The following is a 23139-nucleotide window of genomic DNA, read 5'->3' as shown; positions in this document are numbered from 1 at the left end:
GGTGCGGTAGTTTGAACATTCTTTGGCATTGCCCTTCTTTGGAATTGGAATGTAAACTGACCTTTTCCAATCCTGTGGTCACTGTTGAGTTTTCCAAGTTTGCTGGCATATTGAGTGTAGCACTTTTACTGCATCATCTTTTAAGATTTTGAATAGCTCAGCTGGAATACTGTCACCTCCACTAGCTTTGTTGTTGCTCAGACTTCCTAAGAACCATTTGACTTCACATTCCAGGATGTCTGGCTTGAGCTCAGTGACCACCCCATCGTGCTTATCAGGGACGTTAGGCATTTTCCTGTATAGTTCTTCTGTGTAATCTTGCCACCTCTTCTTAATCTCTTCTGCCTCTGTTAGGTCCCTGCCATTTTGGTCCTTTACCATGCCCATCTTTGCATGAAATGTTCCCTTCATATCTCCAATTTTCTTGAAGAGATCACTAGTCTTCCCTATACTATTGTTTTCTTCTGTTTCTTTGCACTGTTCATTTAAGAAGGCATTCTTATCTCTTCTAGCTATTCTCTGGAATTCTGTAATCAATTGGGTGTATCTTTCTCTTTTTCCCTTGCCTTTCGCTTCCCTTCTTTCCTCAGCTATTTGTAAAGCTTCCTCAGACAGCCATTTTGCTTTCTTGCATTTCTTTGGGATGGTTTTAGTTGCTACCTCTTGTACAATGTTGCGAACCTCCATCCATAGTTCTTCAGGCACTCTGTCTGTCAGCTCTAATCCTTAAATCTATTGGTCACCTCTACTGTATATTCATCAGGAATATGATTTAGGTCATACCTGAGTGGCCTAGTGCTTTTCCCTACTTTCTTCAATTTAAGTTTAAATTTTGCAACAAGAAGCTCATGATCTGAGTTTTTAGCTCCTGGTCTTGTTTTTACTGACTGTATAGAGCTTCTCCATCTTTGGCTGCAGAGCACATAGTCAATCTGATTTCTGTGTTAACCGTCTGGTGATGTCCATGTGTAGAGTCTTCTCTTGGGTAGTTGGAAGAGTGTTTGCTAGGACCATTGTATTCTCTTGACAAAATTCTACCAGCCTGTGCCCTGCTTCATTTTGTACTCCAAGGCCAAACTTGCCTGTTATTCTGGTTACCTTTTGGCTTCCTACTTTAGTATTCCAATCTCCCATGATGATATGGACATCATATTTGGTGTTAATTCTAGAAGGTGTTGTAGACCTTCATAGAACTGGTCAACTTCAGCCTCTTCAGCACCAAGTGGTTGGGGCATAGACAATGTTGAATGGTTTGCCTTGGATTCGAACTGAGATCATTCTGTCATTTTGGAGATTGTATCCCAGTACTGCTTTCCTACTCTTTCATGAAGAGTAGATGACTATGAAGACTACTCCATTTCTTCTGAGGGATTCTTGCCCGCAGTAGTATACCTGATGGTCATCTGAATTAAATTCACCCATTCCTGTCCATTTTAGTTCACCAATTCCTAAGATGTCGATGTTCAGTCTTGTTATCTCTTGTTTGACCACATCCAGCTTGCCTTGATTAATGGATCTTACATTCCAAGTTCCTATGGAGTATAGATCTTTGTAGTATCAGACTTTCCTTTCACCACCAGATACATCTGCAACTGAGTGTCCTTTCGGCTTTGACCCAGTCACTTCATTCTTTCTGGCACTACTAGTACTAGCCCTCTGCTCTTCCCCAGTAGCATATTGGACACCTTCCACCCTGAGGGGCTCATCTTCCAGCGTCATATCTTTTTGCCTTTTGGTACTGTCCATGGGGTTTTCATGGCAAAGATACTGGAGTGGGTTGCCATTTCCTTCTCCAGTGGATCACATTTTGTCAGAGCTCTCTGCTATGACCTGTCCATCCCGGGTGGCCCTGCACGGCATAGCTCACAGCTTCATTGAGCTACACCAGCCCCTTCGCCACGACAAGGCAGTGATCCATGAAGGAGACACCGCACCTTAGTTGGTGGCAACACCTGGGCAAGAACATTCAGCGATGACCTCAGTGTACGAGCAGCTTGGAAACACAGTGGGTGACCTTTCAGGGACTGGTAGGGACCAGCATGCTCACGATGTGTTAGATACAGCTACTACAGTAGCACAAAAATTCCTTGAACTGGAATCAGGTAGTGAGTGATGTGGGTTTTTGAAGGTATACCTTGGTGACTTGTTTCATTGACATCTGTGCAGATGTGTGAAATATCTTGCTGCCTCAAGGGAGAGCCTGACATTTTGCTTTGCTGCAGTGCAACTTTGTGTGACACTCGAACTGCAGCGTTACGGATGCACAAAGGGGTGAGAGATGGTGCATACACCATCTGATATATTCTGACCACTGCCTACTAGAAACAGAGTTTCCAGATCACGACTTGGAAGCTCTGCTGCATCTCTTTAAAAGCACTAAGGCAGTGGAAAAGGATGTGGCAATCATGGCACCTGCCCTGTTCCTTTACCACTCCTCTTTCTCACCTTTTTTTGAAGTGTTCTTTAAAAAGCAAGACTCTGGCTGAAGAGCGCACCTGAGGAGACAAATGGAGGTGGCACTCCTCATGGCTCCAAACACTTCAAGGGCTCGGCAGGCACTCAGGATCATTCTGACTATCTAACTGGCACTGGGGCACAGAAGGCTTGAAGCTGATCGGGTGATCTGTACAGCAGTTACTCATTAATGGCAAGCAGGAAGGGACAAAGAGAGATGCTTGCAGCTGCTCAGAAACATTTCCAATTGTATGCTAAAAATTCATTCAAACACAGATTGAAGGATGTTGGAAGAACAAGCTTTATGCACAAGAATTTTGATGACACAGAAGCTGTCTAACATATCACAAAAATGTGTATGATTAAGGAAACAAGTGCCAGATGTTTTTCAAAACACACATTTGAATCCCCCATTTTAAGGCTGCAATCCTATGCTCACATACCTGAGACTAAGCGGCGTTGAACCCAATGGATATCCCTTTGAATAGTCATGTATAAGCTTGCGCTGTGCTTTTACAAATCAGGAGTGCATAGCCAGGATGCCTTAACAGGTGTAGCTAATTTGTGTTCAGTGCTTCTGAGTATATATTTTACTTTAAGATTATGGCTTGCTGGATTGAACCCAGATTCTTCTAGAGTACACGAGCTTTTTTCATAAGAAACCCAGCAAGAAGCAGGCATTAAGACACAGTGACCAAGTAGTTCATGGAAACTGACACTGTTAAAGACCAATAAATTTATGATGGCATAAGCTTTCATGAACTAGAGGAGAGTCCAGTACAGAATGCACAACACACAGCTATATAAAACCCTGGTACAGTTCGCTAATCTCTCATCTACCCTGCCTTAAGCAAACAGTAAGCAGAGAGAGTGTTGCATTTTTATAATTTTGTTTCCTGGTTTCTCTTGCATGCTTACACAAAGATATAGATTGAACGCTTTTTGGGACAGAGACCGTTTGAAATTAAACACAGGACTAAATGTCCAAGACTGCATTAAGTAAAATCCAAGATATTGCAAAGGGGAGATCCAAATTTCACCCCAAGAAAGTGAAACTTTGTGACCAATAGAAAGCACGCGTGTTAGGGCATGCTGGGAGTTGCAGAACTCTTTTCTTTCGAATCATGCATAGGGTTTCTCCCTCGAGTGCATTTGCTCACAGTCAAGCCCGTCCTCTAACAAAAACTCTCAGTCTTTCACATACGCTTAAAACAACCAACAAATAAATGCACGCTGGATGTTATAAGACATCCCATTTTTATTCTTCACCCAATACTCATTTCTTTGCTCGAATGGCGCCATCAAGGATACCGCAGAATGCACAGTCCGGATGAAAACACGCCCCGAGTCCACCTCCGGTGGCGGCGATGGAGGACAAACGACCCTCCAGCGAGCGGGGCCGATCGGCTCTCAGGAAGGGCTCGTCCCAGCGAAACTCGCGGTGCTTCCCCCTCGCGGCTCCACGGCGCGTCGGCAGCCTCGTTGGTGAGGTCACCTCCCAGCGCCCCTATAATATTGCCAGGCTCCTCCTGCAGCCGCCGCAGTGACAGCTGAGCCGGGGTTCCTCGTCGCGGATTGCCCCGCTCGCGCTCTTGGCAGCCCGGCCGGCCGTCCGTCCGTCCGTCGTGCGCTCGCCGTGCCCGTCCCTGAGCGGGGAGGAGGAGGAGAGTGGTGCGGGAAGCAACCAACATGGCTGATGATTTCGGGTTCTTCTCCTCCTCGGAGAGCGGCGCCGCCGAGGCCGCAGAGGAGGACCCGGCCGCTGCCTTCCTGGCCCAGCAGGAGAGCGAGATTGCGGGCATCGAGAACGACGAGGGCTTCAGCACGGCCGACGGGACCGCGGCGGGCAGCCACGAGGCGGGGGGCGAGCTGCAGGGTGAGTGCGGAGGGCGAAGGAAGGCTCCGCAGCGCCCACGGGGGCCTGCGGGCGGTGTGCCCTAGCCTGCAAGTCCCATCCTCCGCGGCCGGCCTGGGGGAGTGATGGGGGTTGTCATGTGAAGCCTCTGCTGGGGCTGCGGGGAGATGGCTGGGCCCGGGGATGCAGCGAACGAGCCAGGGGGCTGCTCGTCACGCCGCAGTTCGTCGCCGGCCTTGATCCGGAGTCTGCTCGGGCCATTTCGGCCCTGCCCGTGAAGGGAGCTGAATGCGCCTTTCTGGGCTGCCCTGCCAGAGGAGGACCAAAGCATTGACTTGGAATCCAGCCCTTTACAGGCCTTGCGCTGCCAAGCAGGAGCCCCTTCCTGAATGCTTAGCATCTCTGCTAGCTTTGACAGGTTTGCTGCTGCCTCAGGTTATAAGTTAAATAGTGAGGGATACAGCTTGCCAGACCGTTTGGCGGGCAACTGCTCCCATTTTATAGGTTGTGGGGAAAGGAGGGGGATTTTTCCAAGGCCACCTTCTGTGGCAGACGAGGGACTTGAACCCAGGCCTCCCAACCTCAGGCTCTGCACAGCGGAGCATGCCATGTAACCAGCCTCCCACCATCCCAGAGGGTGTCTTTGGTATTGTGCCATGGGTGTAGTCTTGCATCAGAGACTGGCTGTGTTTTGGACTTGGAAGCACCATAAGAAACAGGCAGTGTCTGCCCTTCAGAGCAGCCTCAGGAAAGGAAGCTCCATGGACGGCAACCTTTTGGCCAACTGGGGACAAGTCAGCGTAGGGCAAGACTGCCTCAGCATTGTCCATTGGGGGTTCCTGTTTACCCGGCCAATGCCTTCCGTGACTGGGGTCAAGCAGGCAGCTGCTAGGTCCAAGGGCTCGACCGGGGAAGAGAGGCTGTGGAAGGAAGGGGCCATTCTGCGTGATTGCATCTGGGTGTGACGGACTTACTGGAGCTCTGGGTTGGCTGTGGGAGGAGGCCTGACAAATGTTGCCAGTCCAGACCTAGTCATCTTGGGTGTAGGCAGGTATTGCGGGGCAGGGAGGGTGATGTCAGGGAAGGGAAAGAGCACCAGGCAAGAAAAGGCTGTGCCCTGTGGGAGAGAGCACAAGGATGCCCCGTCACCTTTCTGATGAGCCTTCGTTCTGGTTGCTCCTGTGTTTTTACCATCATCCCAGCTCATGGAAATTTAGCAACAAAGTTTTTTTCACCAGTTTGTCTCCTGGCCAAGATAAGCTTTTCCTTTTAATTTCTTCGTGTCATGCTGTTGTTGAAAGCTCAGGGGCTGAACAAGTAAAAGACAAGTCTGTTCTTGGCTCTGCCTAGATAGGAGCCCTGAAACTATCTTGTTCTCAGGCAAGAAAGTTACATACTCTTTACCTATGGTTACACTTTTCAAAGGCTATGTTGGCTGAAGACACTGTATTCCCCTATGGCCTTGCAAAGTGTGAATTCTGAGCCTTAGAGCCCATTTCAACCGTTGATAAGGAGTTTCTTGCCTCTTTACAAATAATTCTTTTGTGGTTGGCATTCGATCCTAAACTTCCTTTTGATTGGCTGCTCTTGGCCATTTTAGTTCAGTTTTAGCAGAAGATACTTCAAGATTTTCATGGGTAGAAGGGGGCAGATTTCCCGGTGAGCCAGGTCAGGGCAGAACATGGCTCAGCTGGCCAACGTATTTTTATGTTTAAAGATGACAGTGTCTAGGACAGCTGTCACCAGTCTGATACCCTCTGGATGTGTTGCTTTGCAGCTCTCATCACTTTCATCCAGTATGGGCAATGGTCAGGAATTATGAGAATTTTAGTTTAACACATCTGGAGGACACCTGACTGGGAACAGCTGCCCTAAGGGCTGCTCCTGAAATAAGGGGGCAGCTAAGATATTTCACAAGCTGCCGACCTAGTTGGGAGCCAGTGTGGTGTAGTGGTTATGAGTGCTGGACTGGGTCCCAGGAGAGCCAGTGCTGGTCTCCATTCAGCCATGGAGCTCACTGGGTGACTCTGGGCCTGTCACAGACTCTCAGCCTAACGTACCTCACAGGGTTGTTGTTAGGATAACAGGGGGAGGAGGAGAAACTTGTAAGCTACTTTGAGTTCCTTGCAAGAAAAAGAAGGGTGAGATAATGCAATGTAACAGCAAACACCAGCTTACATAAAGTAAGGAATCCTCTTTTTATAATAACAGGTACCTGAGCTTTTCTGCATGAGGCATTTCTTGTGCACTTCTCATTACTTAACCATAGTTGTTGACAAGTTATTTAGACAATATCACAACCATCCAGTTTCATTTCTGTTTTTAAAGAGTATTTCTGCAGGTTATTATTTGTGAAAATAACAGAAAACATATTTTCCTACTTTTGTAATTGTATTATGCTGCTATAGTAAGTGCAATCCCGCCTAGAGGCTTTATAGCAGAAAAGGAAAAGTTCTTTGTGAGAGATGGGATCTCATTTCTACAATGAAACTGAAAGCAGATACAAGGAATTAACAAGTTAATATATAAAAACTTGTCAATAGAACCAAGGCTGCTTGTGTCATCAGTCATTAACACATTTTAGGCTTGCAAAGTTCACAGCAGGACAGAATTCTGGTGCTTTAAAGCTTTCTCTTCACTCTGATGGGAGAATTGCCTGGATGTTCTGCATTGTCATGCATGCCATTCTCTGTTGTCAGGGCCCATCTGCAGGTAATTTTCACAAACTGAACAGGGGAATGATTTTGCAAGAAAAGGAAGGGTACAAATTGGGCACGAAAGTGGAACTATCATGCAGTCAGTGGCAGTGGTTGGGCGGGATGCATTCCTTTTGTCTCTAACCTTGAGATATATGAATGGTCTCTCCACTGAGGCCCACCCGGTGCCAGCTCTGTCATTACTTGGTGCCCGGTTAAGAGAATCCTCTGTGCTGGGATATTTAAAGATATCTGAAGTTAACTAATGGGTGTACTGATCTCTGGGGTTTTTAACAGGTCCATTCTATATTAAATAATGTTTTAGAGGCAAAGTTGCTTAAAATGTATAAGCCATTTTAAAATCTGTGTTACGGAAATGTTTATGTAACTGTATTGTGGTCTTGTTCAGGAATTGTGCTTACTCACCCAGAGAGCTTTGGCTATTGGGCAATACAGAAATTAAACAAGTAAATAAAATAAATACATAAGAAACAAAATGAGCAAAAATTTCTGAAATCATGTGTGTACTCACATCTGTGAGTAAAACCCAAGGAATTCAGAGGGTTTGATTTATGTGTGAACATCAATAGAATCGGACTGCACATCTCATTTGTAATTCTATTTTAATTCCAAGCACCTGTGCATAGAAGTATTCCCACTATTTTAACATTCCACTTCATGCCTCTAATGCTGACTCTTGCCTGCAAAAGTCCCCACAAAGTTTTTCATTCAGGCCTTGCCGTGTCTATTTAGAAATAAGGCCCAGTGTAACTTCCAACAGGTCTAACACAATTAGAAAGGAAGTCCATTTTGACTCAGTGGGGATTTAGTTCAGATTGAACATGCACTGGACCTTTTGCAGGAGTCTGGAACAGGTGCTTTTGGCTTGCAGTCAATTCCATGCGACATTAATCTTGACAGTGTCTCCTGCCATGGGCTCCTAGTCCTTATCTAGGCCTTTGATAAGCAGAATGAGTCACAGATATACTGGTTTGTACTGAGAAGGGGTTGGCCTAAAGACTATCAGCACAACCTACAGCAGCCTTCCTTAACTTGGTGCCCTCCAAATCTGTTGGACTACAACTCCCATCATTCCTAGCCAGCATGGCCAACAGCTGTCCTGGCCTGGAATTGTGGGAGTTGCCATCCATATCTGGAAGGCACCAGGCTGGGGAAGGCAATTGGCTTGGTTGTCAGGACTTAGTTTTGGGGTAAACTGGGTTATCGGGATTCCAGTTTCCTGCAGCTTGGTCCCTGTCGTTCCAGATCTTTGACTCTACCCTGCAGGTTCCTCTGTATCTTTCCTTACAGTTCCCACATGTTGTTTTTTCCGTCAGGCAGGTGCTTTGTGGTTTAACCTGTGTCATTTGCAGCCCAGACAAACCACAAGGCAGAAAGCTGGTGCTTGAACCTATTCCCCATCTAATCAAAGCAGAACCACACTTCCGGTTCAGCCTTGTGCTGCTGCCCCTTAGGGCTGACTAACAGATTCCTGTTCTCTCTCTTCTGCAGCTGATTTGGAGAGCACAGGGGCCACTGTGAATGGAGATCTGTTTCAGGTGAGACATTGTGCTCCTTATGGGGTTAGGAAAGGGGGCAATCCTTGGTCTGTGGGGCCACAGTAAATAGCACATGTAGCAGATAAGCAAGAGTAGCTGGTCCCAGAGAGACTTCCAGAGAAAATACATTGAAGAGATGGTCTCATCTGCTCCTTTGGTGTATCTTTAAAGAAGGGAGGAAGATGGGTGGATGGATAAGAAAAATGGCCATCCCTTTTTCTGTTTACAGTAGCTTTCCCCTGACCAGGGGTGGGAAATCTCTTTCAGCCTGAGGGCTGGATTCCGTTTTGGAAAAGCTCTCAGGGCTTGCCTTCCCAGGGGTTGTGGAGATGAAGGCAAAGGTCCCAGAAGCAATGTGGTGGGATCCACATCTCCAAAAAGCAAACTCTTCTGCCAGGAGAGGAATGTCAATGTTTTAAAATGAAGAGAAACTGCAGTAAACCAAAAAATGGCTGGTGGTTGCAGGAGGAAGAGGGGATGGATGGCTTTGGCCCCGGGCTGGGAGTCCCCCACTTCTCATGGCAGCTGTTTATGAGCTTCTTCACAGGCAGACGGTGCTATTGCAGGGTATGGTCACTTTCTGGGAAGGTTATTATGCTGGCAAAGAGGGAATTAATGGGCTGTGGGACTGGGTAGTTGATGAAATAAGGAATGGTTTGGAGGTGTGGGGAGAACGAGATAGCTGAGAGGAATAAGAAATTGAGGCTGGTATTTTTTTAATTTTGGGCAGAAAGACCCCATATGAACACAGCAGCAATGAAAAGGGCTTCTATTTGAACCTCTAGTGTGTTAAAACATTGCAAAATATATCCTGCAGCTTCAGAAGATTAGAGGGGCTGTTCTTGAGCTTCAGGGATGAGGGTTGGTGGCTTCCCAGATGCTGGTGGACTGCAACTACCATCAGCCCCAGCCATCATGGCCTGTGGTGAGAATGATGGGAGTAGCAGTCCAGCAGCATTTGGAAGGCCACAGCTTGCCCATTCCTGACTGCTACCTCTTCCTGGGGACAGCCCTCAAAATCATCGTATGCATCAGCCAGAGTTGCTTGACTTGTCCCGTCCTGTGCTGCTATTTTGCTTTTTTTAAAGTAGTATTGTATTTAACAGATGCAAGATAACAACAACATTGCAACAAAAGTATCAACATATGCACCTGCTTTGCATTCTTCATCACTAGTTCTGTCTAGATTTTAGGATCATAGTGTCTGAATTTCTTGCATATATTTTAAGTTCTGGGTGCAGCCACAAGGCGGTCGCTTTCCATGTCTTGTGCAGCACCCAGATAGGGTCAGCCTTTGCCCAGACGTCGTGCGGCTCCCTGACCCTGCGCAGCCAAACCAGCCGGCTCAGGGGATCGGTGTTGCCATTTGTTGCAGCTGAGTCAAATGGCAAAGAGGGACTGCCTGAGTTAGAAGAGCTGTGGGAGTGTGGCAGGTGCAGCCCGGGATGTTTCTGGCAGGAGAAGTGCCCAGCAGAGACAGTGCTAGCCTTTCCTTCTACTTGCTTTTGTTAGGGGAAGTGTGGGGGAGTGCTTAGCAGTGCAATCCTATACACGTCCCCTCAGAAGTGAGCCCCACTGAGTTCATGGGTAAGCATGTATACAGTTGCAGCCTTACTCTGTTCATCATGGAGGGCCCTCACCTGTGGCTGTTAGACTTCTTTGCAGCTGGAGCTAGATGCTTTGCTGATATAAGCAAGGGGTGTCATCACCCACTACGATTTCCTGGAGATGCAGCACAGATTTAAAAAAAAATTGTACAGTTACAAATGTAAAGGTGCATGTGACAACTAGGTGCTTGGAAAGAGAGATGCTTGTCAGAGAGCCAAGATGGGCAGCAGCTCCCTGTGGACTGGAGAGATTTGATTTGTTGTGCTTAATGTGTGAAAGAGCACTGACTTGGTAACCATGGGCCCATGGCTTTGTGATGTTTCTCTCAGTGTTCATCCAGGATTAATCCAGATCTTTGTGCATGTTTGCCATCTTGGAAATACCATTGTTATCTGGTGCACATGTGCACACACTGTCTGTCTGTCTGTCTGTCTGTCTGTCTGTCTGTCTGCCCCTCTCTCTCTCTCTCTCTCTCTCTCTCTCTCTCTCTCTCTCTCTCTCATTTATGATTGTGCCAAATCACATGCTTATTGAGATAGGGCTGCTGAATAACAGTTTCAAGCCTTTTTTTTACACCACAATGCACATCTATTGTGTTGGCCGAGTTGTGCTTTGTGAGCAAGCTATCCGTTCCAGTTCCTCCATGCAGTACCTTTAACCTCTCGTTTCTGCTGATCCCAGCCCACAGTTATCATAGTGTTGTTTGTGAGCAATTTACATGCTCTCCCCTTTAGATGCCACTCCGTACTGTGACATTCAGACACCCCTATCTGTCCACATGGATGGAGAAGCAGTGGCTGCTAAGGAGCATTTCACTTGCTTCTCATCATAGTATCAGTTGGGTTTACAACATAATCCCATTGGAAATGGGTGGACTTAATTGGATAAGTGGACTGGGCTGAGGGTGGAGTATAATCCAGCAACCCTGTTGAAGGCTACAAGCAGCAGTATTTGTGGAAGCAAAGTTTTCCACTTAATTGCAGCTGCCTCCTCTCCCTCTCCCTCTCCCTCTCCCTCTCCCCACACACACACACACACACAACACACAATATCTCTTACTGAATTGGGGTGCTTCCAGACAAAGTTTTTATTATGCGATCATGCTGCCTCATTCATGGAGATCCAGACAACAGTGTCTTCCACTCATTTTCCCAAAACCATTTCTGCCTGTTTTCTTTAAAAATAAAAGAAACACACTAAGGAAGAAAAAAAATGCAATTGTTGCACAATGTCCTTTGGAACCCTCTGTTTGGAAGCTCCCTTAAACACACATCAACCCTGAAGACTGATGCTTACTGCAGAAAAGCAGGCTCCTTCCGTGCCAATTCAACTTCAGACTTGTATTTGGGTAACCATTCAAGGGCCATAAATGTTTAGCCAGAGAATTGACCCAAATGTAGAACAATAATAATACAACAAAATTAATAATAATTAATAGCATGCACAAACACGAACACAGAGTTAGTTTTTCACCTACTTGTGGGAATGCAGTGGTGTTTGCTTGCACCTAAAAGGGCATGGGATTACACTGAAGAAACAGTGCTGACATCTGAATTATGTCTTCAGGCTCACGTATCATGGTGTGATGGTGTCTGTGGTCAAAGTAGCCCAGGAACATCCCTCGAGGTTGAGAGGACCAGGTTCTTAAGACTGGAGGGATGAGGCTGTGTCCATTTCCACATCCTGTACTAGATGACAGTTGTAGGGCTGGAGCCATTCCTTTTAAAGAACCTAGAACTGGAAGGAGGAAAGTGGTGGAGGCTCCCGGAGCAGCTTGTCGCTGTGAGAGAAGGAAGTGGTACCCCCAGGAAAGGCCAAATTTGTGTTACCCAGAGTTCAAGCTCAGAACCTGTAGGGTGTCTGTGGTCAGATGAAGGGCACTTGCAGGTGGAGGGCTGTAGTAATGCCATCTTTCCTCCCATGGATTATCTGAGGAAAGGGAAAAGATGGATGCAGCATAGGGAACATACAGGAGGGTTATGGCTGGAAGATGGTGATGTTTGGACCCTGCATAAGATTCTGTGAATGAGCACTATAGCAGGCTCATCTGGAAGCTCCCATAAGAGCACAAGAAGAGTCAAGCTGGTTCAGAAGGTCTTCCCTTTATCTCTCCTGAAAGTCGCAGTGATCAATCAGTGGCCCTGGGTTCTAGTATTATGAAGAAAAAAGGGTCTCCCTATCTACTTTCTCCCCATCATGACTCTCCTCATTTACATTTTTTCTAAAATAAATAGTCCCAAATGTTGTACTCTTTTTGCCCAGGTGAGTTGCGCCTTGATCGTTTTAGTTGCCCCTTTCTGCACTCCGATGGCTGTGTGCATGTGCGACTGCTTTGTTCGCCCCTGTCTTGCCTTAACAAGTCACTTCAGTGTCACTAGCAGCTAGCCAGGTGCTGCATTTTTGTCTGAGAGGATTCTTGTTTACCTCACTTTCTTGCAGGATCTGGGTGTGCCTGAATCTATCCCATGATGCATGATGCTTTCATTGCATCCTTGTAGTAACAGAGGGCTTGCTAAGGGAGCAGGTATAAATCTTGCTGTGTGCCATACTGGGAAGACTTCAGGCAAGGTTTTGGGGCAATTCTGGAGTGCTCAAAAGCTTGCATGTTTTTGTGGAATGTTGAAAACAGTTTTACCACATGATTGGACTGTCGGGACCTGGTGTTAGAAATGAACTCTTCTTTTAACCATGGAAGCTAAAATTTTTGGAAGTTTCAGTGATACATTCAGAAGAGTACTAGTAAGCTATTTGTCTGAGTGGGATGAAAAATGGGCATGAGAAGGCTTTTTCTGTTGACTGGAAAAATGAGCCCCAACAGAACGCTCCATGAGATCACTGTGACCAAGCAAATGATGATGTGTAAATAGGACCTAGACTGTGGGTCTTCTCAGATTCTGCATCTGGTTCCTTTAATTATAATAATTACTGGCCTTCAATAAAGATGACCACATCTAGCACTTCCCTCATGATTTCAGCTGGAGGCAGTGAAAATTGGCTCATGCCATGGCAACAGCATTTCATGATGTCAAAGAGGTTTTAGTACCAACTGAGCCAAAGTTCTAGTTCTTTTCAGAGTTAAGATCTCCTCAAAAAAGACATTCTCCTTTGAAGACTCGACTGTGACATCAAAGAGGTGACATCACAGAGACACAGCAAGTTGCCATTATTCCTAGAACAGCGGGAGCTCACCTGGGCATAGACATGAAAATCATGTTGGCTGGGAACAGCAAGGCAAGTTGTATAAGGCTGGGCTGGCACATGGTTGAGGAAGCTTCTGTTAGGCAGCCTACACACTGTGCTTTCAGAAGTCCCCATTCTTATAAGCTTGGAGGCAGCTGTGGTTACGGTTCTAAATGAGAGCATTCAGTCCATCTCCTCCCACTTGCTCATTTCATGGGCCGTGGGAGAAGATGGCTTCTGCCTATGGGACAACTAGGTTTACAGCTGGCACATAATTCTGTGAAAGGCTCTTTAGCATGGTAAGGATTAGAGACTTGCATTTATGTGTGACTTCTCCTTCCGCATAAGTATATTGCTGGGCGGGTATGGGAGAAGAGCCTGGCTTTCATATACACACACTCTTTCCTTTGTCTGAAGGAATCTAATGGACCCACAGATGCCTACGCAGCCATTGCCAGAGCTGACCGGTTGACACAAGAACCCGAGAGCATTCGCAAGTGGCGAGAGGAACAGAAAAAGAGACTGCAAGAGTTGGGTAGGATGAATCACAAGTGTGTGTGTGTGTGTGTGTGTGTGTGTGTGTGTGTACCAAAATGGTATAAATGAACATTGGGAAGAGGGTGAGTGTGCATGTCTTTGTTGCAGTTATACTGGAATTTTTGAGGGGTAGGAGATTGTGATGTTAGGGTTAGGGCCAGGAAATGAGCCAGGAAAAAGGCTACAAGGAAAAGGTTAAAGTGAAGGTAAGTGCAGTTTTTCTGAAGGGATGGGAAAAGAAACACATGAGAAGAGTGTGAGCCAGTGATGGGGGCAGAGTTTGGGTTCATGCTGAGAAAGATGTCCCCAGACGAGATAAAAATAAAGTAAAGGAGCCTCAAAGCACCAAATATAGAGTGGGAGGAGGGGTAAGATGAATAGTCAGTAGGAGTAATAGACAAAACACTGACTGCAAATTTCACCTCAAGTACTCTGTTGTGCAGGGCTTTGGCTGAATAGAGAGCACCAGTGAACCTCCTGCATGACCATGAGACAGGCTTGCTGGATGAATGGCAATTTCCCCCCTCACTAGCCACCTGTGTGTTTGTGCTCCTGTCATGTTTCCACTTAGCCAGCACTGCCCCCTGCTCATGTGTACTCCATACAGGTGTGACATATACAAAGGCATTTGGCTAATGCAAGTAAAGAATGTCTGGCTTGTTGTCATTGCCACCCACAACTTCCTGCTTCAGCTCCATTCCAATGCAAGGAAATTTGTTTGTTCCTTGTGAGCTGTGCATGTGATTTACATAACTCCTCATGAGCAGGCCTATTCAGGGCACCTCTCCCTTGCTGAGCACTGGTTCTTCAACCACCATTTTGGAACAGGCCCCAAAACCTATGTCATAAAAGCCAGCTTTGTATGGTACCCCCATTCCCCGGCTTGAATGTCCATTTGTATCTTTCCACCTGCCAATTACATGTCTACCTTGTTTTAGATGCTGCTTCCAAGGTGTTAGAGCAGGAATGGCGTGAAAAGGCCAAGAAAGATTTGGAAGAGTGGAACTTGCGGCAGAATGAACAGATGGAGAGGAACCGGGCCAACAACAGGTACAGCCAGGAGGGGGAAATCCACCTTCCCATTTTTAGCTCTTGGCAACAGCAGCAATAGCTTGCAGACAGCACCACGGTTGCCAGAATATTCCAGGCTTCTGGAATTGTGTTGCCCCTTAAGGCTGTCACAAAGACAGGGGTAGACAAACAGTAAATCTCCAGATGCTTTGAATTTCAGTTCCCAGAATCCCTGCTACCTTGTCCAGCAGTCTGGAATGCTGGGAGAACGGAAGTCCCAGATGTCTGGGGATCTGCGTTCTGCTCATGCTTAATATAGCATGATGAAACCCTGTATGGGTTCTCTTAGCTTCAGCGCTGCGTGTCCCACAAAGGGACCATGCAGTGACACCTGTAGGTAAATCATCCCAAACGCGGTCTCTGCCACCAGGCCATTCCTCACGTCATTATTGTCAGTATAACGCTTAACCAAATTGTTGTTGTTGTTAGTCGCAAAGTCGTGTCCGACCCATCGTGACCCCATGGATTAACCAAATTAAGCAGCACCAAATAATGGATTCTGGTGACCAGGCCTGACAGGCAGCATGACTCGTCCCTCTTCATTTTAAACCTTCCACGTGTAGGCAGTCGTTTTATATTGTGTTCACTCCTTCAGACTCTGACTCTGTACTGTGTTTCTTGATGGCGAGCTCCTTGGGGTACTTCCAGACGTGGCTTTATCATGTTCTCACCTTGCCTCATTCACAGAAGTTCAGATGGGTGGCTGTGGCCCAGGCAGGCTCTTCTGCTGGCTGGCCCTCTTGTGTTTTCCCAGCATGCTTTTGTCCTTGTTTTCTTTCCACAGAAATACCATTAAAGAGGGAAAAGACAGAATAGCTGCACAGTGCTTTCCGACTGGTAGCATCAATTGTCCTGGGGTTACCAGTGAAGACACTGTGTGGACATTCCGTCTTTTCTGGAACCGCTTTTTTTGTGGAAGGAAAAGGACAGGGGAGGCAGTGGGAAAACACAGGAGGGTTTCAAGTAGGGTGGCAGGGCATTGTGGTCGTTACATTCTGGGAGTGGGGCAGGGTGATGGAACAACCAAGCCTTTATCTGGAAGGAGCTGTAGTTGCATCCTGGATGGGTGTCAACCGATTGTCAACTGTGCTGATCTTTGGGAGAGCTAATGCTGCAGTTCTTAGAAGCAGCTGTCTCTGCTCTGGGGCAGCAGCAGAACATTTTGTCTTTGCAAGGGGGCTTTCTTCTCTTCTCTCTCTTAAGCATTTGTCTACTGAACCTCTAACACACTTACAGACGCTCCTATGCTGCCCTGCCATGCCTAAGTCTGTTGCTTCCTCCTTCAGGGGTACTAACCTCCCTCTCTCTTTTTAACTCTGCGCTGCCCCTCTGCTCTGCATATTCTTCTGTCCGTGGGCCACACCATAGGATTGCTGACAAAGCCTTTTACCAGCAGCCGGATGCCGATGTCATTGGCTACGTGTACGTCTCTCTTGCTCTTCTTTTTCTCTTGTGCCTTTTCTGACAGGGATGGGCCCTTGTATGCCAAGGAGGGGGAAATGTGCGGTACTCCAGAAGCTACTGGACTGCCATGGCTGTCACCTCACACCACGGACTCCGCTGGCTTTGGCTGATGAGAGCTGCAGTCCAACACAACTGGGGGACATTGGGTGGGACTGAGAAGCTAAATAAATCTGGAGGGGAGCAGGTTGGGGAAAGCTAGTATAACGGGATATGGGAGGAGTACTGGACATTGATGTAGGAGCGGAAGCAACGCAATGGCGCAGGCATGCTGCCTGCACTGTAGACTGTCGAGTAAATAGTAACTTTTCATAGAATTTATACAGTATTTTCCTAAATGTTAGAATAGGCTTCCTATGACACTTACACCAGTCAAAGGACTTCAGCTGATATTACATGCATCTTCATATTTGCTTTTATGAAGTACCAGATACCAGATTCTGACAATGTACCAGAAACTGCAAAATCTGAAAGGTGCTGGTATCTCCTCTCAGGGATGTTTTGGTGATGGTTCCCAATGAATATCTTTGTCTCAGGTATATTTATGCAAGCAGTGAATGTCAAGACCTATTTCTCATGAATGTCCACACCAGCTTTGAAGTCTGTGTCCTGACCACTTGAGACATTATTTATATCCTCATGTATTTATTTACATTATGCATATATTTCTGTAGTATAACTGAGGAAAATCTGCATGTCTTTCGGCACAGTAGAATTTTTGCTGTGGGACTTTCATATTTTCCCACTATAGAAAATATCTGTTGCAACCTTCCTCAACTCCCATCCTGAAATACCTTGAGCTACAACTCATATCAGCGCCAGCCAGCACAGCCATGGGTCGGGGTGATGGGAGATATAGTACAAAACATCAGGTGGGCTCCGGGTTGTGGAAGACTGGTCTGTTGTGATAGCAGATTGTGGGGTCAGATTGTTCCTATGTCAGTTGCACCTGCTGGACTCTGCTTGTGGTGCAGCTGCAGTGAGAGACTCAAATCCTCCCTGTTCTTTCCCCTATCTGAACTCTTCTGAAACTTTTTTAAACGAGGTGTGACATTTTGAAGAGCTTGTGACACCTCTTTAATGGCCCACCCATCTTGGAAACTCCCAGAGCTGAATCTAACCCACCAGCATTCCAGTGTGGGTGGACTGCCCAGGGCTTGACAACTACCTTGTTTGGCGAGTCCAGAGGGGCAACACAAGCGGGAGGATCTCCAAGCTCCTGATGGGCTACCCTAGTTTGTTAACGTGCTGTATTTGGCTTGGTGGGTGGTGGATCACTGTTTCTGATCTTGCAATGGCATCCCTCTGCAAAAAAGACAGCCTTGGAAAATGATGGAAGAACCCTCTGTGGCATATGCAGGCTCCTCACAGGCACACTCAAATGTTTATGTCCTTGGGAGATTCTTTGAGCTGCTGCATGTCTCTGGCAGTCTTCTCCAACCCAACCTGGTGCCCTTCAGACGTTTTGGACTGCAACTCCCATCAGCCCCAGCCAGCATAGTTAAAGGTATGGGGTTATTGGAGGTGTAGCCCAAAACTGGAGGACACCACCTTGTGGAAGCCTGGTCTAGAAGTCCACTGTCTTAAGGACTCCCTGTGTATAGTCCTGCAAGATCTGCAATCTCCAACACTCCCTCTGAAGAGAAGGGCACTGGGAACTTGGAAGGCCTCCTTCCATGCAGGAAATAGCTAGTTTGGGAGCTTTCCTGTCTATGTTGAGGCAAGCAGGCTGGCTGGCCTGTCTCCTTGCCTGCTTATGTTCTTGGCCTGACTGTTTGCCAACTTGTCTCCTTCTGCAGAGCCTCAGAGGAAGCCTTCCTGAAGGAGTCCAAGGAAGAGACACCTGGCACCGAATGGGAGAAAGTGGCCCAACTCTGTGATTTCAACCCCAAGAGCAGCAAGCAGTGCAAGGATGTCTCACGCATGCGCTCAGTGCTGATCTCTCTCAAACAGACGCCCTTGGCCCGCTAGCCGAGCTGAACGGGGCTGGGGCTGGGGCTGGGGCTGGGGCGAGGATGTGGGTTGCTCTTTGGGCAGCAGCTTGACTGCAGCACATTAGGCTTAGATGGCCATCAGGAGGGGGACACCAAAGCATCCCACCCCTGCCCCTTCCTCTCTCCTTCATACGTTTGTGTCACTCCGGCTGGGTGGCTGCCTGTACCCCTCCCCGTGATTTTACTTTGCTTAAAGGGTGCATTGGTCTCTTTTTACACATATTTATTAATGGCGTGGTTCCTCGGACAACTGCCCTCTTTGATTCCCAGACTTGCTGCCTTCAGGAAAGGTCACTCCCCATTTCACTGTTGGGGCACACACAGGCTTGCTGGGTCCTGCGGGCCCGGCCGGCAAACCTGGCCAGAATCACAGTTAAGACACAGTTCACCTTTCCAGTACTTTGTCCCAAGCCTAGGAAGCAACCCCCAAATCTGGGCTTGAGGCTGCAAGGCAGGATTCCTGAGTTTTGAGTCCCAGCTCATGCTGCATGTTTCACCCCATGATAACGAGTGGCAGCTCTCCAGAGCTGCTGCCTGGGTAGAGGGTTGGAATGCACTTGTGCTTCCCAGCCAGAGCAAAACAGTCCAAGCACAGATAGAAAAATATCTCTGCTGGGAAGCAAGCCCTTCCAGGGAAGGCATGCGCAAGGGAGAGAAGATAATGATGAAAAGTCAGGCTGCTTTAGACACAGCGGACCGAAACTGAAATGGAGAGCTGTGTTCGATTATGGAAGAGCCCCGGGAAACACTCTGAGACAGACCCACTTCCATGGAACAGGATGCAATTCGTTCCCCAAATCCAAGAACCTATTTGGGTTCAAGCGATGAATAAGGAGACTATGCAAGGGGACCTCAAGCACCTTCCTTCACACAAGTTGGGTTATTCCTTATTTGCTTAGGAGATACCAAATGGAGGGACATGATGTGGGTTTGCCTGGATTTCCTTTCTGTGATTGCTCTTTTCAGTGGAAGATTGGTGAACAAAGGGCATTGCTCTCTGATCTCCTGCTAAGAGAGCTGTAGGCATCTTTTGGGCCTCGAAGCAAACCCAAGGCACTTTTCTTACCATTGCCCATCGTAAGTGTCCATGTACCCAGTTCAAACATCACTGAGAGCACACTCTTAGGCATGTTTATTCAGAACGAAGTGCTTTGGTATTCACTGGGACTTATTCCCATGTAAGCATGCTTAGGACTGCAGCCATAGGCACTTCCTACTTTGGTTCTGGAAGCTGATTTACCCCCTAAATGAGCAGAGGTTTATGGGCGTTCGCAGACTGCTAGCTGCCAGGGATGCTTTCTCAGCCTGGTTAACAGGCAGGGAAAGGATTAGCACAGGGCTACCGTTCCACTGGGAGTGGCTGGGAAAACTGGCATCGGGATGGTTTTTCTAGACTTGGTCCTTTGGCTCCTAGCCAGTTTCTCTGGTTCATGCAGACTCTAACAGAAGGGAAGCTCTCTTATAGCTCCCCTTTTCCTTTGGGGATGGTGTTGTGAAGAGTTGTCTGGGTCCTTGAGTCAAGATTTCTTCACCCTGACTGAATGTATATTGGAGTCAGCCAAGCAGCAGTGTAAATGTCTGAAGAGCATAATGGTCATCAGTGGCCATGCGACATCTTTGAATCTATTTTGAAAAGCCAGGAAAACATGGTCCGTTAGGGAGATCTGGCCTGTTAGGTCCGTGTTAACTTTTGTATATTGGGGCTGGCATATCTGAGGCCGTGGAAACATTGCTTTCAGCACAGCCATTATGTATCCTGGGTTAACTTCCTAGCTCAGCTTAGTTTTACAGGGAGCTGGTTTGGGTATTCACTTTGGTTTGTATATTGTTTAATGTGTTGGAAGTCCATCATTGTATCATTTTGCATAATGACTTCACTGTGCCATTTTTGCACAGTTGAAATATTTGCAAGGAGGAGATCCCTGATGAACACTAAGGTTCCTGCTCCAGAGAGGACATCTCTTCCAAGCATTTTTTCTGAGGTGGTAACTGATGGATTTTCTAGGGTGTGGGGCAGGGTCATGCCAGCACCTCACCCTGCAAAAGTGGCATGATTGAAGTCACCCCATGAAGAGTTTACAGCAGGGGTGGATAGGGTGTGGCCCTCCTCATGCTGTTGGACTGCCCATTAGCCCAGGCCAGCATGATCACTGGTGGGGGATGATGGGAGTTGCAGTTCAACAGCAGATAAAATGCCACATGTTGCCTTTCCCTGGTTTCTAATGTTAGCAGAAAAGGTCGCTTTGGGCCTTGGCATCTTCTAGAGAAAGGAACATGCAGTTCCTTCAACTAAGATGATTATGAAGAACCCCAAGAGTTGGAAGTAGACTTCTGGCACTTTAGGTAGGGACTCCTGCAATATAAACACCCAAAAGAGCAGAACTCTTCTTGGTAAAAGTTGCTGCAACTTGAAGTGCAAATTTTGTGGCAGTCACCCTGCATCTGCCTCTTCTGGGCCACTGTAGCTAGAGAACAAAAAGGTAGAAAACCAGAACGCTCTCACAGGCTCGCTTTCTAGGGGTTCTTCCTCTGGGCACTCATTACTCCTGCAGAGATCAAAAGGGGTGAGCAGTCCACATTCAAGAATGTATGAAAAGGGAGGCGAAGGAGGACCATACAGTGACATGGGAGAACAGATTCCCAACTGGTGGCAGCTGCCTCTTCAGAGCACAGCCTGGAGGAGAAAGCCAAGAGCAGTAGGAGTCTGACCAGTCATCACAGACAAATGAGACCAAGTGGATCATTCATCCAGCCTTGAACATCCAAGGGTGATGTGTGCCAGAGTCTAGAAGCAAGAAGCCACCTCTAATTGGAATCATTCAATAGGCCCAGGATCTAACTATCATGTCATCTTGTGTCCCAAGCGGCGGCGGCAGCAGTAAGCTGGGGTGGCATCGGTGGGGGGGGGGGGGGGGGAGCCTTGCCTGCAGCTGTCCTGTCCCATCTCTCCAACACTCCAGCTTTAAGTTCTGTGACATTGTTAAACAACCTGTTATCAATAAACTGCCACTACTCCAGACACACAGTAAAGAGTCACAGAATGCTTTCTTTCCATGCTTCTCTGATTCGTATAAATGGGAGGAAATGAGTGGATGTAGCCTAGCAATCCTCTGTGGAGAGGGAAGATGGCTTTGCCTCCAGTACAGCTTATTCCTAGGGCTACATCCTTAGGAGAAAAGGCAAAAACAAGCCATTCTCCATAGGAAGCTTAAGAATGAAAATACTGTCAGCTTCGAAGCTACATTTTTAATAAGAGCCAGGAGCCAATCCAGTTTTTTTTTTAATGACAGCTTCTAGCATTTGGTCTATGGCATACTTCTTCAGCAGTCGATTTTCTTAAAATGAAGCAGAGATTTTCTTCCAATGGCCACTAATACAGATTTGAATCATCACTTTGAAAGTAGCTGGATATGTTGCAGAAAGCCATTTCCAACCTGATGCCTTCCAGGTGTGTTGGACTCCCAACCTTTGGCTGGGGATAATGGAAGCTGGAGCTCAGTGTATCTGGAGGGCAGCAGGTTGAGAAAAACCGTTGTTGCTAGATGATGCAGGCTCCCACACTGAGGAGGATGGGGCTCACCTCCAAGTAAGTATACATGGTTCTAGGCTGTTAGTCTGCTTGGCCTGCTTTAGTCACTGTTGATGTGAAACAGAACACAAATGGCCATTCAAACCTATGTAGATGAAGCCGCAATGGAATCCTGGCCCAGGTTAATGTAGTTTTAGTTTAGAACAGACTGAAGTATCAGTCACACAAGCAGTACTGCACTGGCTGAGAACATGACAAAATAAGAGCTCAGTTAATACAATGCAGAGTACTGGGCCCGAAGTTCCACAGGTATTGTTGAAAGCTAGGCCAAGTCTTCATTTGACTTAACTTGTTCTGCATCTCCAGTCTTTCCATAGCTGCTCTGTGGGTGGGATCACAATCCAATCAGCTGGCCTTGCAGACAAACCCACAAAAGGGGCTTTTTTCCATTCCCCTCATTAGTCCCAAATCTTAGAATAACACTGCATATTCTCCTCCTCCTCAGCTGGTAGCCAAATTCCATCCAGTGAAGCAGATCATCTTCACAATTTAGGGCAGCACAACTCGTATACACAAAGTGCATCAAACTATTTTGGTGGCAGTCGCATTTTCTTATGGACTGGCATGACAAATATGTCCAAGGGTCCTCAGCAGAGTAGACAACTAGACTAACCCTTTCCTTCTCTGTATATTAGACTTTCTTGGTCTAACATTTGATTACAAGGCAGAAAATGTGACCAAAGCCAATTCCACCATGTTAAAACTGAACAATGAAAGGTTTTTCTGAAAAACTGTAATTTTTCTATATTAGCTTAATACAACATTAGCAGTCTTTGTTGAGTAAGACTTCGTTGAATAAGCTGTTAACAGGCTGGTTAGGATACCACATGGCTTTCCTTGTAAGTCCAATTGTTCCAGAGCACTACCTGATACATCAGAAGAATTCCAGTGGCTGCTACTTGATACATGAAAGCAATCACAATGGCTGCTATGACTTGTACATGAAAACTATGGAAATAAAAGATTTTCCCCACACTTCATTTCACGTGTCTTCACTTACATACCATACATTCCAAACTGCATGTCTGTAATGCCTCCTATGCAATTTGTACCAGCAACGTTTATGTCCTTGTCAAAATTCTATTGCACACCCTCTTTGTTGCTCGCAGAATGCAGGACATGGACAAACGTCATG

General features: G+C 46.9%; 1 protein-coding gene across 1 annotated transcript; it reads left to right on the top strand.

The window, feature by feature from the left end:
* The first annotated feature begins 3907 nt into the window (after positions 1-3907).
* Positions 3908-22979, top strand: CLTB (clathrin light chain B). The gene is made up of 5 exons (XM_044450941.1): positions 3908-4330; positions 8518-8564; positions 13770-13887; positions 14828-14939; positions 18221-22979. Exons 1-5 carry the CDS (start codon positions 4144-4146, stop codon positions 18390-18392), a joined length of 636 nt encoding a protein of 211 aa, XP_044306876.1. The 5' UTR covers positions 3908-4143; the 3' UTR covers positions 18393-22979.
* The last annotated feature ends 160 nt before the right edge of the window (positions 22980-23139 follow it).

The sequence above is a fragment of the Varanus komodoensis genome, unplaced genomic scaffold (assembly GCF_004798865.1).
Source record: "Varanus komodoensis strain SLA01 unplaced genomic scaffold, ASM479886v1 scaffold6_1, whole genome shotgun sequence".
Taxonomy (NCBI): domain Eukaryota; kingdom Metazoa; phylum Chordata; class Lepidosauria; order Squamata; family Varanidae; genus Varanus; species Varanus komodoensis.
Note: the sequence above shows the minus strand (reverse complement) of the source record. Positions and strands in the feature narration are given on the sequence as shown.

Excerpts from the sequence above, each read along its gene's own strand:
- CLTB (XM_044450941.1), top strand. The coding sequence starts at position 4,144 with ATGGCTGATGATTTCGGGTTCTTCTCCTCCTCGGAGAGCGGCGCCGCC. Across the intron at positions 4,331-8,517 it reads GGCGGGGGGCGAGCTGCAGG|CTGATTTGGAGAGCACAGGG; the intron begins GTGAGTGCGGAG and ends TCTCTTCTGCAG. Across the intron at positions 14,940-18,220 it reads AGGAACCGGGCCAACAACAG|AGCCTCAGAGGAAGCCTTCC; the intron begins GTACAGCCAGGA and ends CTCCTTCTGCAG.